Here is a 14,069-nt window from a genome sequence, read left to right as displayed (position 1 = left end):
CCTGGGTGCTCATCAAAGAGGCCGGGGATGACCGACTGCCCCAGGATGTAGCTGTCGTAGAAGCACCCCAGGAAACGTGCACACACGTGCATGATCTTCATCTGGTGGTCGCACATGAGGTGTATGTTGTGGAAGTGGAACCCCTTTCTGTTAACATAGGGCACCCCCGATTTGTTTGTTATATTGTTGTGTTTTTGTTGAAATTTGATGTTTAAAACTGTTAGAATTATAAATGCTTCAATAAAATATTTTCCAGCCCAGGGTGTAGAGAAAAGGTCAACTTAATATGAGGTAGGTCCATTCAAAAGTCTGATGGCAGCAGGGAAGAAGCTGTTCTTGAGTCGGTTGGTACGGGCAGCACGGTAGCATTGTGGATAGCACAATCGCTTCACAGCTCCAGGGTCCCAGGTTCAATTCCGGCTTGGTTCACTGTCTGTGCGGAGTCTGCACATCCTCCCCGTGTGTGCGTGGGTTTCCTCCGGGTGCTCCGGTTTCCTCCCACAGTCCAAAGATGTGCGGGTTAGGTGGATTGGCCATGATAAATTGCCCTTAGTGTCCAAAATTGCCCTTAGTGTTGGGTGGGGTTACTGAGTTGTGGGGAAAGGGTGGAGGTGTTGACCTTGGATAGGGGGTGGGGTGCTCTTTCCAAGAGCCGGTGCAGACTCGATGGGCCGAATGGCCTCCTTCTGCACTGTAAATTCTATGTAATCTATGTGACCTCAAACGTTTGTATCTTTTTCCTAACGGAAGTAGGTGGAACAGAGTATGTCCGGGGTGCGTGAGGTCCTTAATTATGCTGGCTCCCTTTCCGAAGCAGCGGGAATTGTAGACAGGCAATGTCCATCTACGTATGGGATACGTCTTTCAGCAACTGGGATGTGATGTTGAGGACCTCAGCCACGGTCATCACAGACTGAGCCATGACTTCAACACCACCACTCAACAAGCGGACGTCGTACTCCAGGTTTCCCACTGCGGTCACCACCCTAGCAGTGTTGACCTCAGTGTCACGTACGCTTGGCAACATCTCCTGCAGCCGAAGCCTTTGGAGCTCCTCCAATCAGCTGTGCAGTCACTGGAATGTACCTGACAATCCTCCTGAATGTCACAGGTGTGTCCTAACATCTGCATCAGGTCTGGGAGAACCTTGCCCAGAGGCTTGGCATCTGACTGGGACCCAGCTGAGTCCTGGGATCCAGCAGACCTGTGATTGCTGTCTCCCTTGGATGTTCCTGCCTCCACCTGATGTGCATCAGCGACTGTGTGGTGCTCACCAGATTGTGCCCCAGAAGCCTGTCCACTAATGTTGCCCACAGAGGTGATGTCTCTGCACTGGTGGAAAGTGGGGGTGACAGCTGTGACACCTCAATGGCGATCTCCTCGGAGCTCTCGTTCAAGGTGGTCTCTTGGGTGGCAAGAAGTGCAATTGACTCCGGATGGTCCAGCCTCATCAGATGGAGATTCTGTGAGACAATGGACATGTGGTCAGTGAGAGGGAAGGATCAATTTGTCTGACATTAACACTCACTTGAGACAGGTCATCTTGGTGAAGGGGCAGTGGATCCTCACTTCTGTGGCGCAGGACAACCTCAAGGGGCTGGTTTAGCACATTGGGAGACCAAGGGAGGGCAGCAGCACGGTTCAATTCCCGTACCGGCCTCCCCGAACAGGCGGCGGAATGTGGAGACTAGGGGCTTTTCACAGTAACTTCATTTGAAGCCTACTTGTGACAATAAGCAATTTTAATTTCATTTCATTTTTTGCACTGTCAGTGACTGCTCTCCTCTCAGTCAACCCCCAGAGCGGGAGAGAGCGGGTAAATGGAGTTGAAATCAACCATGATTGAATGGTGGAGTGGACTCGATGGGCCGAATGGCCTTACTTCCACTCCTATGTCTTATGGTCTTATGGTCTAATCTCGGGGTCCTGTTCCTCATAGGGTGTGAGGACGTGGATCTCTGGGATTCCGCTGCCCCCCCTCACCCGTCTTGGCCCTTTCCCATTTATTATTGGCTATCTTCTTGCGAGGGGACCAAGAGAGGACATTGTGAGCAGCTCGCTTGATGGCTGAGGAGGGTCTATAACAGGTGGCATGTGTGGACACTGCACCTGGACATGAAGGGGTTGAGCTGGTGGGTGCCATGGGTTCCTGAGGAACAAGCACGAAGTTCAGTGTGGGGAGGGTGTGTGGTGTCAGCCAGTCATCCATCGGATGGAGGAGGGCACGGTTTGGGAATTTGAGGGGTGGCAGGAGGAACTGATGCCAGGAGAGGTGGTAACTTACCCTTGCAGCTCAGTGGAGGTTGTTGGTTTTCTTTCGATATTGGACAGCGGTCTTCCTGGTCATGCTGCCCGCAGTGCCAGCTGCTGCCACTGACTCCCAGGCGGCATTGCTGACCCTGCTGCTGGGCCTACGACACCCTCGGGGGAGTGAATGTCGCGTGTCGCTTCGACTTTGCCGAGAAGCCTGGCCAGGCTGACATCACCAATGCGAGGAGCAGGTTTGCGTGCCATGCTTGTGTCTTGACTGGGAGCGAGTTGTGAGGAAGCATTTAAAAGCAGTTCCTCTTGTTAGCGGCAAGATGCTTAAACACAAGTCTGGTGAATCAGACAATGAGACAGCCAGTAATGGCGAGAAGCTGGTAGGGGCTCATTTTCAGCACTGAGTGCCGATGAATACAGACTGTAAGCTCGCCAATACGACCATCAAGGAAAACTCGCCAAACGCAACCAAAATGACACTGAGAAATCTTTGCGTTGAATCGTGCCCAGAATGTTTCATAGAATCCCTACAGTGCAGAAGGAGGCCATTTAGCCCATCAAGTCTGCACCAGCCCTTGGAAAGAGCACCCTACTTAAGCTTAAACCCATGCTTCCACTCTATCCCACTAACCCCACCCAATTATTTTTTCCAATTATGGGGCAATTTAGCATGGCCAATCCACCTAACCTGCACATCTTTGAGTTGTGGGGGTGAAACCCATGTAGACACGGGGAGAATGTGCAAACTCCATATGGACAGTGACCCAGGGCCGGGATTCGAACCTGGGTCCTCAGCGCCGTACTCCCAATGCTAACCATGTGCCGCCCCAGTAACCCAACCTAACCTTTTTTGGACACTAAGGAACAATTTAGCATGGCCAATCCACCTAACCTGCACATCTTTGGACTGTGGGAGGAAACTGGAGCACCCGGAGGGAACTCATGCACAGACCGGGAGAAAGTGGAAACTCCAAACAGACAGTCATCCGAAGCTGGGATTGAACCTGGGTCCCTGTAGCTGTGAGGCAGCAGTGGCAGTAGTTTGTCAGCATATGTTCATGACTTGGCATAGTAAAAACATTACACAGCTGTTGGAAATTCAGGCTTTGATACGCATTTTACAATAGTGAACATTATAACCTTTAATCAGCTCATTTAGATTTATGATAAACTGAGCATAAAACTATTATTTCCACCTTTAATATGAAGTTCTCTTCTGGCTGCAGGTGCAGTTCTGAAATGGACTGACGCACCATCTGTTCCAAAACTATGTCTTTCTTGCGTGCTACCACCAATGACGGAAAAAGATCACCAATCAGACCCAGAAAAATAGGAACATCATTGGTAACAATTTTTGGTAGATTGAAATCTCTCAGAGCACGCATTAGCACCTGGAAAACAGCAACAATGCTATAAAACAGAACAATGACATTTTTGTAAAATATATTAAGTTAACAAACATGACAAATTATTACATAATTAAACAATAATAGTGCATAAAGTTTGTTAAATTCAATCTGTTGTGGACTAAGGGTGTGATTTATCGGCCGGGTTAGCCATAGGTGAAAACACCCACAGGACACTAAATCTCATGACTTGCACCGGCGAGATTTCTGATCGCGACCATCTGAGCCGCACCTGATGACGTGACCAGGTTCCCGCCCAGGAAGGGCGCAAACATGATTTGAATGAATTTGAATCAATTTTGGTATAATTCGCATGCTCAACATTGCATCTTCAGCCCTCATCGAATCTTCCCACCCACCAGGTGTGACTACTGCTTTTTAAAAATGGGAATCAGATGCCATGACCTCCAAGAGGGAGGAAGGAGGTAACCACCATTGTCTCTCCACTGAGCAACAGGGAGTCCAAGGTGACAGAGCTGACTGGACAGCTCCAGAGAGAGGAGGTCAGGGTTGTCCAGCGGAAGAGGGCAATTCTGGGAGCTCAAGGGGTGAGAGAAAGAGGAGGGCAGCTTTTGGGAGCGTAAGGCTACACTTGCCAGGGGGGAGAGGGGGGAGGGCACAGTTGGTGTGGACGTTCCTGTGTAAATTTGCTGTCTGTGTTCTTTAAGTGCTCTGTATGTCTGCTGTCTGTGATGTGGAGGCATTAGCACCAGACGGTGAGACAGCCAGTAATGACGGGAAGCTCGTGCGGTGGGGTATGGGTGGTGTGAGAGTCAAAGAGCCGGGCATAATGGGCTGTATGGTCAAGACCCCGAAGACAACATAGGAGTGGGAGGGGGCGGCGGTATTCTCAACCTCTGGAGTAGCGGTCCAAGAGGCTTAAGTGTTAGGACGTGACACCAATGAGCTCAGAATTATGCAGCCTGAGCAAAAAGAGTGCCCATTAGCTCTGCCTCTCCCTGGAGTAAAAGGTCACTGTGCCCTCTTAACATTCCTTTTTTTCAAAAAAATATTTTTATTGTTCTCCTTTTTCATATTTTCTCCCAAATTTACACCCAACAGTAAACAATAATCAGTAACGAATGTAATGTCAATCCCCATATCAATAACAATGATCCCATCGTCTCACCAAACCTCCAAACATCAGCCCGCATGTAATCATAAACAAATTACAAAAAGGAATCAGGAATCGCCCATAATCACCATTAACACATACAGTCCTCCTCCCCCAACCCTCCCAGTTGCCCTCCCCGCTAATGTTTGATGTAATCCAATTATCAAAAGTGCACAATGAATAACGGCCATTAGTTGTAAAACCCCTCCATCCTTCCCCTCAGTTCAAATTTGACCTGAAGCGTCAAGAAGTCCAGCAGGTCCCCACATCGAGGTAGCCTATCAGGGGAAAACAGCAGCAGCCAGAGCAGTGGCACCACGACTGGCTCTGATGTTCAGCAGGAAGGGTCAAAGCGCAGAAGGGCAATAGTCATAGGGGACTCTATAGTCAGGGGCACAGATAGGCGCTTCTGTGGACGTGAAAGAGACTCCAGGATGGTATGTTGCCTCCCTGGTGCCAGGGTCCAGGATGTCTCCAAACGGGTAGCGGGCATCCTGAAGGGGGAGGGCAAATAGGCAGAGGTCGTTGTACATATTGGTACTAACAACATAGGCAGGAAGGGGCATGAGGTCCTGCAGCAGGTGTTCAGGGAGCTAGGCAGAAAGTTAAGAGACAGGATCTCGAGGGTTGTAATCTCGGGATTACTCGCTGTGCCACGAGCCAGTGAGGCTAGAAATAGGAAGTTAGAGCAGCTAAACACGTGGATAAACAGCTGGTGTAGGAGGAACGGTTTCCGTTATCTGGACCAATTGGAGCTCTTCCGGACAGGTGTGACCTGTATAAGAAGGACGGGTTGCATCTAAGCTGGCGAGGAATAAATATCCTGGCCGCGAGGTTTGCTAGTGTCACACGGGAGGGTTTAAACTAGTATGGCAGGGTGGTGGGTACCGGAGCAATAGGTCAGAAGGTGAAAGCATTGAGGGAGATCTCAGGAATAGGGCCAGTATGGCTCTGAGGAAGAGCAGACAAGGAGATGTTGCTGAAAGCAGCGGGTCTGGTGGCCTGAAGTGCATATGTTTTAATGCAAGAAGTATTACGGGTAAGGCAGATGAAGTTAAGAGCTTGGATTAATACTTGGAACTATGATGTTGTTGCCATTACAGAGACTTGGTTGAGGGAAGGACAGGATGGCAACTAAACATTCCAGGATTTAGGGGCGCGATTCTCCCAAAACGGGAGAAATCGTAAACCCGTCCGGGTTTGACGCCAGCGCGCCCCTTCCCGACCGGGAACCGATTCTGGTCCCCGGTCGGGGCTAGCAGCCCGACGCCGTAGGCTCCGGCATGACGGGCTTAACGAATATCGTTAAGCCCGCTTGCCGGAGTTAGCGTCGGCTGACGCGTCATATGACGTCAGCCGCGCATGCGCGGATTGGAAGACTCCAACCCGCGCATGCGCGGATGACGTCATCGCGTATTTGCGCGAAACCCACGCATGCGCGGGCCGGGATGCCCCTCAGCCGCCCCGCGAATGGATACTGCGGGGCGGCGGAAGGAGAAAGAGTGCGCGGGCATCGGGCCCATGGCACCCTTGGCACGGCCGTGGTACTGCCGTGCCAATCGGTGCCATGGTTATGAAAAGCGAGTTTGTGACGCCGTTTTTACGAACGGCCAGACCAGGTGTGTTTGCCGTTCGTAAAAACGGCGTAAAGGGCTGGGACTTCGGCCCATCAAACAGCTGTGAATCGCTGCCGGCCGTAAAAAAACGGCGGCAGCGATTCGGGTCGGGAGTTGGGCGGGGGGTGGGGGAGAATAGCGGGAGGGCGGGAAAAATGTCGGGAAGGCTCTCCCGCTATTCTCCGACCCGTCGTGGGGGTCGGAGAATTTTGCCCTAGATGTTTCAGGCGGGATAGAGGGGGATGTAAAAGGGGTGGCGAAGTTGCGCTACTGGTTAGGGAGAATATCACAGCTGTACTATGGGAGGACAGCGAGGACAAGGGGAAAAGGAATTGCATATAGGATGCTTCGGAGCTGAAAGGAGAGGACAGCCAGTTGGTTGACTCCATATCGGACGTTGTTGCTAATTGTGTTCTCTCTTTAATTGGCTCTGTTTATGGCGGTTTATATGGTCGACTTCCTTAATTCTAATTACGTTTGCTCAAGAGTCGCCAGGTATCTTTCGATACCGCCACAAGTTTCAAAACCAAATACTGATCAAAGGCTCGATACACCAGTTAGTAAGTTCGAAATCAATGTTCATTTATTTACACACACAGTCAAATATACTCATGCACAAAACTCTACCAACTAAACTATCACTACTACTAAAGCCTATACTTAACTTCGGGCGCCCACTCAGTCAGAGGAACAATGGCCATTGTCCTTTTCTGAGGCTGCTGGGGTTGAGCTGGTACGGAATAGCAGATAAGAGCGTCTGTCTCGTAGCGTGGGTTGACTTTGGACTTACTTGTTTTGGTGCAGCTGCTAGATAGGTCTCTCCTCGCCGAGAGCCAAGGCCAAGAGAGCAAGTCTCTCTTGGGGGCTTCTTCTTATACCCAAACGGGGCTTTGCACACTTTTGGGCGGGCCTTGAACTTTGCCCCAATTAATTGGGCTGTTTCTTGATCATTCCTATCGATTTCCTCCAATAAAGGGGTGGGTGCCCTGATTGCAGGGCGTGTCCCAGGTGGCCGTTGGCCTGCTTTGTTCTAGTCTCCTCTGGCGCCGGGGTGTCTGCCTTAGTATCAGTTTACTTAAATGTTACTCTTTTGTCCCTGGAGATGGCTCATTAGTATGGTAATGGCTTTGCAGTATCGGTCTTGTCTGGGAGCGATGGCTCCAATCAACAGACAAACCTTGCACCTGCTTGCTTTCTCAGTATTGTCAATTTTCCTTGTATTCTTTGCAAAGTGTCCATTTTGTAATCGGGACGTGGCCATCCCAGATGGCTACAACGTGGATCGAAAGTACTCTATGGCCCTGACTTTGGAACTACTGGCGGAGAGGAAAAAAGTACAAATGGAATTTGATGTGCTCTCCAACGGGAAAGCAGTGCACCAACTCCGCCAGACACGAGGGACCTTTTATGAACATGGCGACAAGGCCAGCCACCTGCTGGCTCACCAGCTGAGAAAGCAGGCAGCCACGAGGCAAATAGCACAGTTGAAAGATAAATAAAAATGGGGCAGCATGGTGGCGCAGTGGTTAGCATTTCTGCCTCACGGCGCTGAGGTCCCAGATTCGATCCCGGCTCTGGGTCATTTTCCTTGTGGAGTTTGCACATTCTCCCCATGTTTGCATGGGTTTCGCCCCCACAACCCAAAGATGTGCAGGTTAGGAGGATTGGCCACGCTCAATTGCCCCTTAATTGGAAAAAATGAATTGGGTACTCTAAATTTATTTTAAAAGGATAAAGATAAAAATGGCAGACAATGGCCCCAGACAATAACAATGAGACCGTTGCAACCTATTAGAGCTGTACACCTCTAAACCCCAGGAGGAAGAATCGAAGATAAGACAGTTTCTCAACGGACTGGACATACCAGTGGGCTGGTTTAGCACACTGGGCTAAATCGCTGGCTTTTAAAGCAGACCAAGGCAGGCCAGCAGCACGGTTCAATTCCTGTACCTGCCTCCCCGAATAGGCACCGGAATGTGGCGACTAGGGGCTTTTCACAGTAACTTCTTGAAGCCTACTCGTGACAATAAGCGTTTTTCATTTCATTTCATTTTTCATTTCATGGGGGAGGAAAGAAAACAGGGACTCGAGGCACCACCAGCACTGGAGGAGATCATGGAGAGTATCAACTCCAGTTGATAGGATGTTACTGGGGTCTGGATGAATTCTCAGTGGACTTCTCTAAAAAATTTATTGCAGCATTGGCCCCTCCACCTGCGGGAGAAGTTCAATGACTCACTACAGAGGGACCTTGCCACCCACACTGGCCCAGGTCTCAATATTACTGATCCCCAAAAAGGACAAAGACCTGATGGAGGGTGGGTCATACAGACCTATCTCACTCCTAAACACCAATGCCAAAATCCTGGTGAATGCCCTGGCGGGGCGATTGGAAAGTTATGGAGGTTCAGACAGGGTTTGTCAAGGGCAGGAAACTAACAGCGAACATCAGGGGCACAATTCTCCGCACTCACGACAGTGCGGAGAATAGCGGGGGTCGTAAATTTTTATGGCCACGCTAGTCTGACGCCCTCCCGCTATTCTCACCCCCCCCCCCCCCCCCCCCCCCCCCCACGCCCGACACAAATCGCTGCCGCCGTTTTTTTACGGCGAGCAGCGATTCTCAGCTGGCCGATGGGCCGAAGTCCAAGCCCTTTACTGCCGTTTTTACGAACGGCAAACACACCTGATCTGGCCGTTCATAAAAACGGCCGTAAAGTTCCGATCTTGGCAACCATGGCACCGATTGGCACGGCCGTGGGGTGCCATGGGCCCGCGATCGGTGGGCACCGATTGCGGGCAGCGGGTCCGATTCCCGCACACGCTTTGTCCTTCCGCCGCCGCGCTGTATCAATTCGCAGGGCGGCTGAGGGGCATCCCGGCCCGCGCATGCGCGGGTTTCGCGCAAATGCGCGATGACGTCATCCGCGCATGCGCAGGTTGGAGTCTTCCAATCCGCGCATGCGCGGCTGACGTCATGCGACGCGTCAGCCGTCGCAAACTCTGGCAAGCGGGTTTAACGAAATTCGTTAAGCCCGCGATGCCGGAGTTCACGGCCGCGGCATGCTAGCCCCGACCGGGGACCAGAATCGGTTCCCGGTCGGGGAGGGGGAGGCTGGCGTCAAACCCGCCCGTTTTTGACGCCAGCCTTACGATTTCTCCCTGTTTGGGAGAATCGCACCCCAGATTACTGCTGAACATGGACCCACCCGGGGAAGAAACACCAAAAGTGATCATCTCCCTGGATGCAGAGAAAGCTTTCGACAGGGATAAATTGCAGGAACAAGAACATTGAAATGTTGGGGAAGCTATGGTGTAGTGGCATTGTTCCTAGACTAGTTATCCAGAGACCCAGCAATAATGGTCTGGGGACCTGGGTTCGAATCCCACCAATTTAGACTCAAAAAAAATAATCTGGAATTAAAAGTCTACTGATGACCATGAAACCATTGTCGATTGTTGCAAAAACTCATCTAGTTCACTAGTATCCTTTAGAATAGGAAATATGCCATCCTTACCTGGTCTGACCTACATGTGACTCCAAAGCCACAGCATTGTGGTTGACTCTTAATTGCCCTATGAAATAGCCTAGCAAGCCACTCAGTTGTATTCAACCGCTGCAAAAACACAAAAAAGGAATGAAAACAGACGTTCAGCCCAGCATAGAACCAGGCACCGGAAACTACAAAGGCAAAACTGACCCTGCCAAGTCCTCCTTAATAACATCTGGGGGCTTGTGCCAAAGTTGGGAGAGTTCTCACAGACTAGTTAAGCAACAGCCTGACATACTCATACTCACAGAATCATACCTTACAGACAATGTCCCAGATACCACTATCACCATTCTTGGGTATGTCCTGTCTTACCGGCAGGGCAGGCCAAGCAGTGGTGGCGGTACAGTGGTATAATAATAATAATAATTGCATTATTGTCACAAGTAGGCTTGCATTAACACTGCAATGAAGTTACTCTGAAAAGCACATTGTTGTTCCACTCCCGCGCCTCTTTGGGTACACTGAGGGAGAATTCAGAGGCATGAGTGTAGCGAGGGCTCAGAATATGCTCTGGTTGGGGGACTTCAATATCCATCACCAACAGTGGCTCGGTAGTATCACCATAGACCAAGCTGGCCGGGACCTAAAGGACATAGCTACTAGACTGGGTCTGCAGCAGCTGGTGAGGGAACCAAGAGGGAAAAACATACTTGACCTCATCCTCACCAGTCTGCCTGATGCAGATGCATCTGTCCATGACACAGGACTACTTGTGTGCAAACAGCATAGCCAGCAGGTAATAGACAGAACTAAGCAATTCCACATGAACGCATCAGATCGAAGCTCTGTAGTCCTGCCACATCAGCCGTGAATGGTGGTGGACAATTAAACAACTCAATGGAGAAGGAGGCTCCACAAATATCCCCATCCTCAATGATGGAGGAGCCCAGCACATAGTGCAAAAGTCAAGGCTGAGGCATTCGCAACAATATTCAGCCAGAAGTGCTGAGTGGATGATCTATCTCGGTCTCCTCCGGAGGTCCCCAGCATCACAGATGTCAGTCTTCAGCCAGTACGATTCACTCCACATGATATCAACAAACGACTGAGGGCACTGGATACTGCAAAGGCTATAGGGCCTGACAATAGTAATAGTAATGTGATCCAGAACGTGCACAAGAAACAGGACAGATCCAAACCAGTCAATTACTGCCCTATCAGTCTACTCTCCATCATCAGCAAAGTGACGGAAGGAGTCTTCAACAGTGCTATTAATCAGCAGTTGCTCAGCAATAATCTGCTCACTCAATTTGGATTCTGCCAGGGTCACAGCTCCTGACCTCATTACAGCCTTGGTTTAAATATGAACAAAAGAGCTGAATGCCAGAGGTTAGATGAGAGTGACTGCCCTTGACATCAAGGCAGCATTTGACCGAGTATGGCATCAAGGAGCCCTAGCTAAACTGGAGTCAATGGGAATCAGGGGAGGAGCTCTCCGCTGGTTGGAGTCATATCTGCCACAAAGGAAGATGGTTGTGGTGACTGAAGGTCAATAATCTCAACTCCAAGACATCACTGCAGGAGTTCCTCCGGGTAGTGTCCTAGGCCCAACCATCTTCAGCTGCTTCATCAATGACCTCCCTTCCATCATAAGGTCAGAAGTGGGGATGTTTGCGAATGACTGCACAATGTTCAGCACCATGCGCAGCTCCTTAGATAATGAAGCAGTCCATGTCCAAATGTAGCAAGACCAGAACAATATCCACACTTGGTCTGACAAGTGACAAAGCACATTCCCACCACACAAGCGGCAGGCAATGACCATCTCCTTTCTACATGTGAGGATTTAACCACCACTCCTTGACATTCAATGGCATTACCATCGCTAAATTCCCCCACAATCAATATCCTTGGGGTTACTATTGATCAGAAATTGAACTGGACTAGCCACATTAACACTGTGGCTACTGGGGCAGGTCAAAGGCTAGAAATCCTACGGCGAGTAATTCATCTCCTGAGCCCTCCAAAGCCTGTCCACCATCTACAAGGCACAAGTCAGGAGTGTAATGGAATACTCTCCACTTGCCTGGATGAGTGCAGCTCCAACAAAATTCAAGAAGCTCGACAGCATCCAGGAAAAAGCAGCCCGCTTGATTGCTCTCCCTTCCACAAATATATTCAAACTCTCCACCACCGATGAACAGTGGCGGCCATAAGTACAATCAACAAGATGCATTGCAGTAACTCACCAAACTTCCTTAGAAAACACCTTCCAAACCCACGACCACTACCATCCAGAAGGCCAAGAGCGGCAAATACCTGGGAACCCCACCACCTGGAAGTTCTCCTCCAAGTCACTCACCACCCTGATTTGGAAATATATCGCTGCTCCTTCACTTTCGCTGGGTAAAAATCCTGGAACTCCCTCCCTGATAGCACAGTGGGTCTACCTACAACTCAAGGACTACAGCGGTTCAAGAAGGCAATTTACCACCGCCTTGTGAAGGACAACTATGGATGGGCAATAAATGCTGGCCGAACCAGCGACGCCCACATCCAGTAAATTAATTTTTAAAAAGTAAATATAGGCACATGTAAATAAATAAGCTAGTAAGCCAGTATTGAGCTGAAAGAGTGATTGATATTGAAGCATATTGGACCCAATTTTAACAGTGCAAGTGAGTAGATTTTGAATTAATTAAAATCTCGCCCATAGCTTTTTGCAACATCTTTTTTATAGCAAATATAATGCGAGAGAAAGAGATGGCCTCAATATAAAAAATAACATGTTACTATGAACCACACTTCAAAGGCTGTTTATATAAAAGCTATGGCTCAGAGAAAGGAATGAAATTAGTTAACAGACACAAGCTCACATCTCTGTTTGACAATCTATTCAAGTAACAGCCAATGTTGCATTCAGTAGGAAAACCATAAAGAAAATGGTATGAGGTGCAATGCAATGTTTTTAACATGGTTGGAAAGACCTTTTGCTATCTTCCAGCCTTGGTGGCATGAACAAGCCCAGAGAAGCCATTTTCACATTTCTTCATTAAACAAACACAAGTGTTAGATGAACTAATGCTGTGTGCTGATTTGTATGGGTGTATAAGATTAATGTTTGATCAAGCATAAACAAAGTGAATCAGATTTCCTTAGCTTTCTGAATTGGTGAAAGAGGTTATGCAACAGTGTGCTCTTGAGCAGTCTCATTTTTGAATCTTAATATGGCTTTGACTATAGTTAGACCATGATAATAGCTTTAGCAAGGTCAGGGCTGTCTTTCACAGGGTGTGTATTGCTTGTGTCATCCACCCCTACCCCACTGTCACCGGTCATTGCAAGACTTGGCCAACAGCTGATGGACCAAAACAAAGCTTGGGTCCAAGTAAGAACATGCAGCTGGCAGGCTAAACAGTCAGAGTGCAACCTCTACTCCCAGAGGAAGGAGTTCCCACCCCTGATTGGCCAACAACTCTAGCAGTACCAGAACCTGGTAGTGATGGGCATTGCTAAAGTTCAAGCAAGCCCGTGCAAAACTTCAATGCATCCTGGAGTCAGGTAGGTCCCTTGCTTTTAGGGTAGGTTGGAATTGAGAAGTCTCGAGTGGAGGGGGGGGGGAGTGAGGGGCTGGATTTTGGAGCACACGGGGAAGAACAGAGATGGGGATAACATCTTGGGGGTGGTGCAGTGCACCACAAAAAAGTACTTCATCCTTTCCTTTCTGCCTTTTAACAAGTTGTGTTTAAAAAATGGCCTGCCCACTCCCATCCAGCTGTGCACACCAACTGTATTATGGTTATTGTAGAAGTACTAGAACACACAAACACACAGAAGATGGGCATTAAGTGATGCAAAAGGGTTATTAGTGTTTGCTTGTATGCAATTTGATTTATAAATTTGGGTTGGAATGTTTATTTTTGCATTGTGGCCAAGCGAACACTGTCATATCAACAACAAGAGGAGAGGGACTATTAGTAAAGGGAGAAATGAGGTTGCATTCACTGGTATTACAATTAGATACATTCTTCACAGACAGCCCAGCCAGAAAGGGATTGTCTAGGTTGTGTTTCCCTTCCTCTTTCTCCTTCTCCCCCTCTTGCTCCTCAGCTACTCACTGCATAGCTGTTGGCAAGGCTGGCTTCTTATGATGGCAAGGTTGTGCAGTATGCAGCAA

The 14,069-nt window shown here is 49.2% G+C and overlaps 1 protein-coding gene across 1 annotated transcript in view; it reads right to left on the bottom strand.

The window, feature by feature from the left end:
• LOC119962304 (dynein heavy chain 11, axonemal-like) overlaps positions 1–14,069 on the bottom strand; it is a 690,045-nt gene that overhangs the window by 463,020 nt on the left and 212,956 nt on the right. The window contains exon 22 of the mRNA XM_038790290.1: positions 3,459–3,653. Within this exon, the coding sequence (XP_038646218.1) occupies positions 3,459–3,653 (195 nt within the window). The remainder of the gene's footprint in view (positions 1–3,458; positions 3,654–14,069) is intronic.

This window comes from Scyliorhinus canicula, chromosome 2 (genome assembly GCF_902713615.1).
Source record: "Scyliorhinus canicula chromosome 2, sScyCan1.1, whole genome shotgun sequence".
Lineage (NCBI taxonomy): Eukaryota > Metazoa > Chordata > Chondrichthyes > Carcharhiniformes > Scyliorhinidae > Scyliorhinus > Scyliorhinus canicula.
The sequence above is the reverse complement of the archived record's forward strand: the minus strand, read 5'-3'. Positions and strand labels throughout refer to the sequence as shown.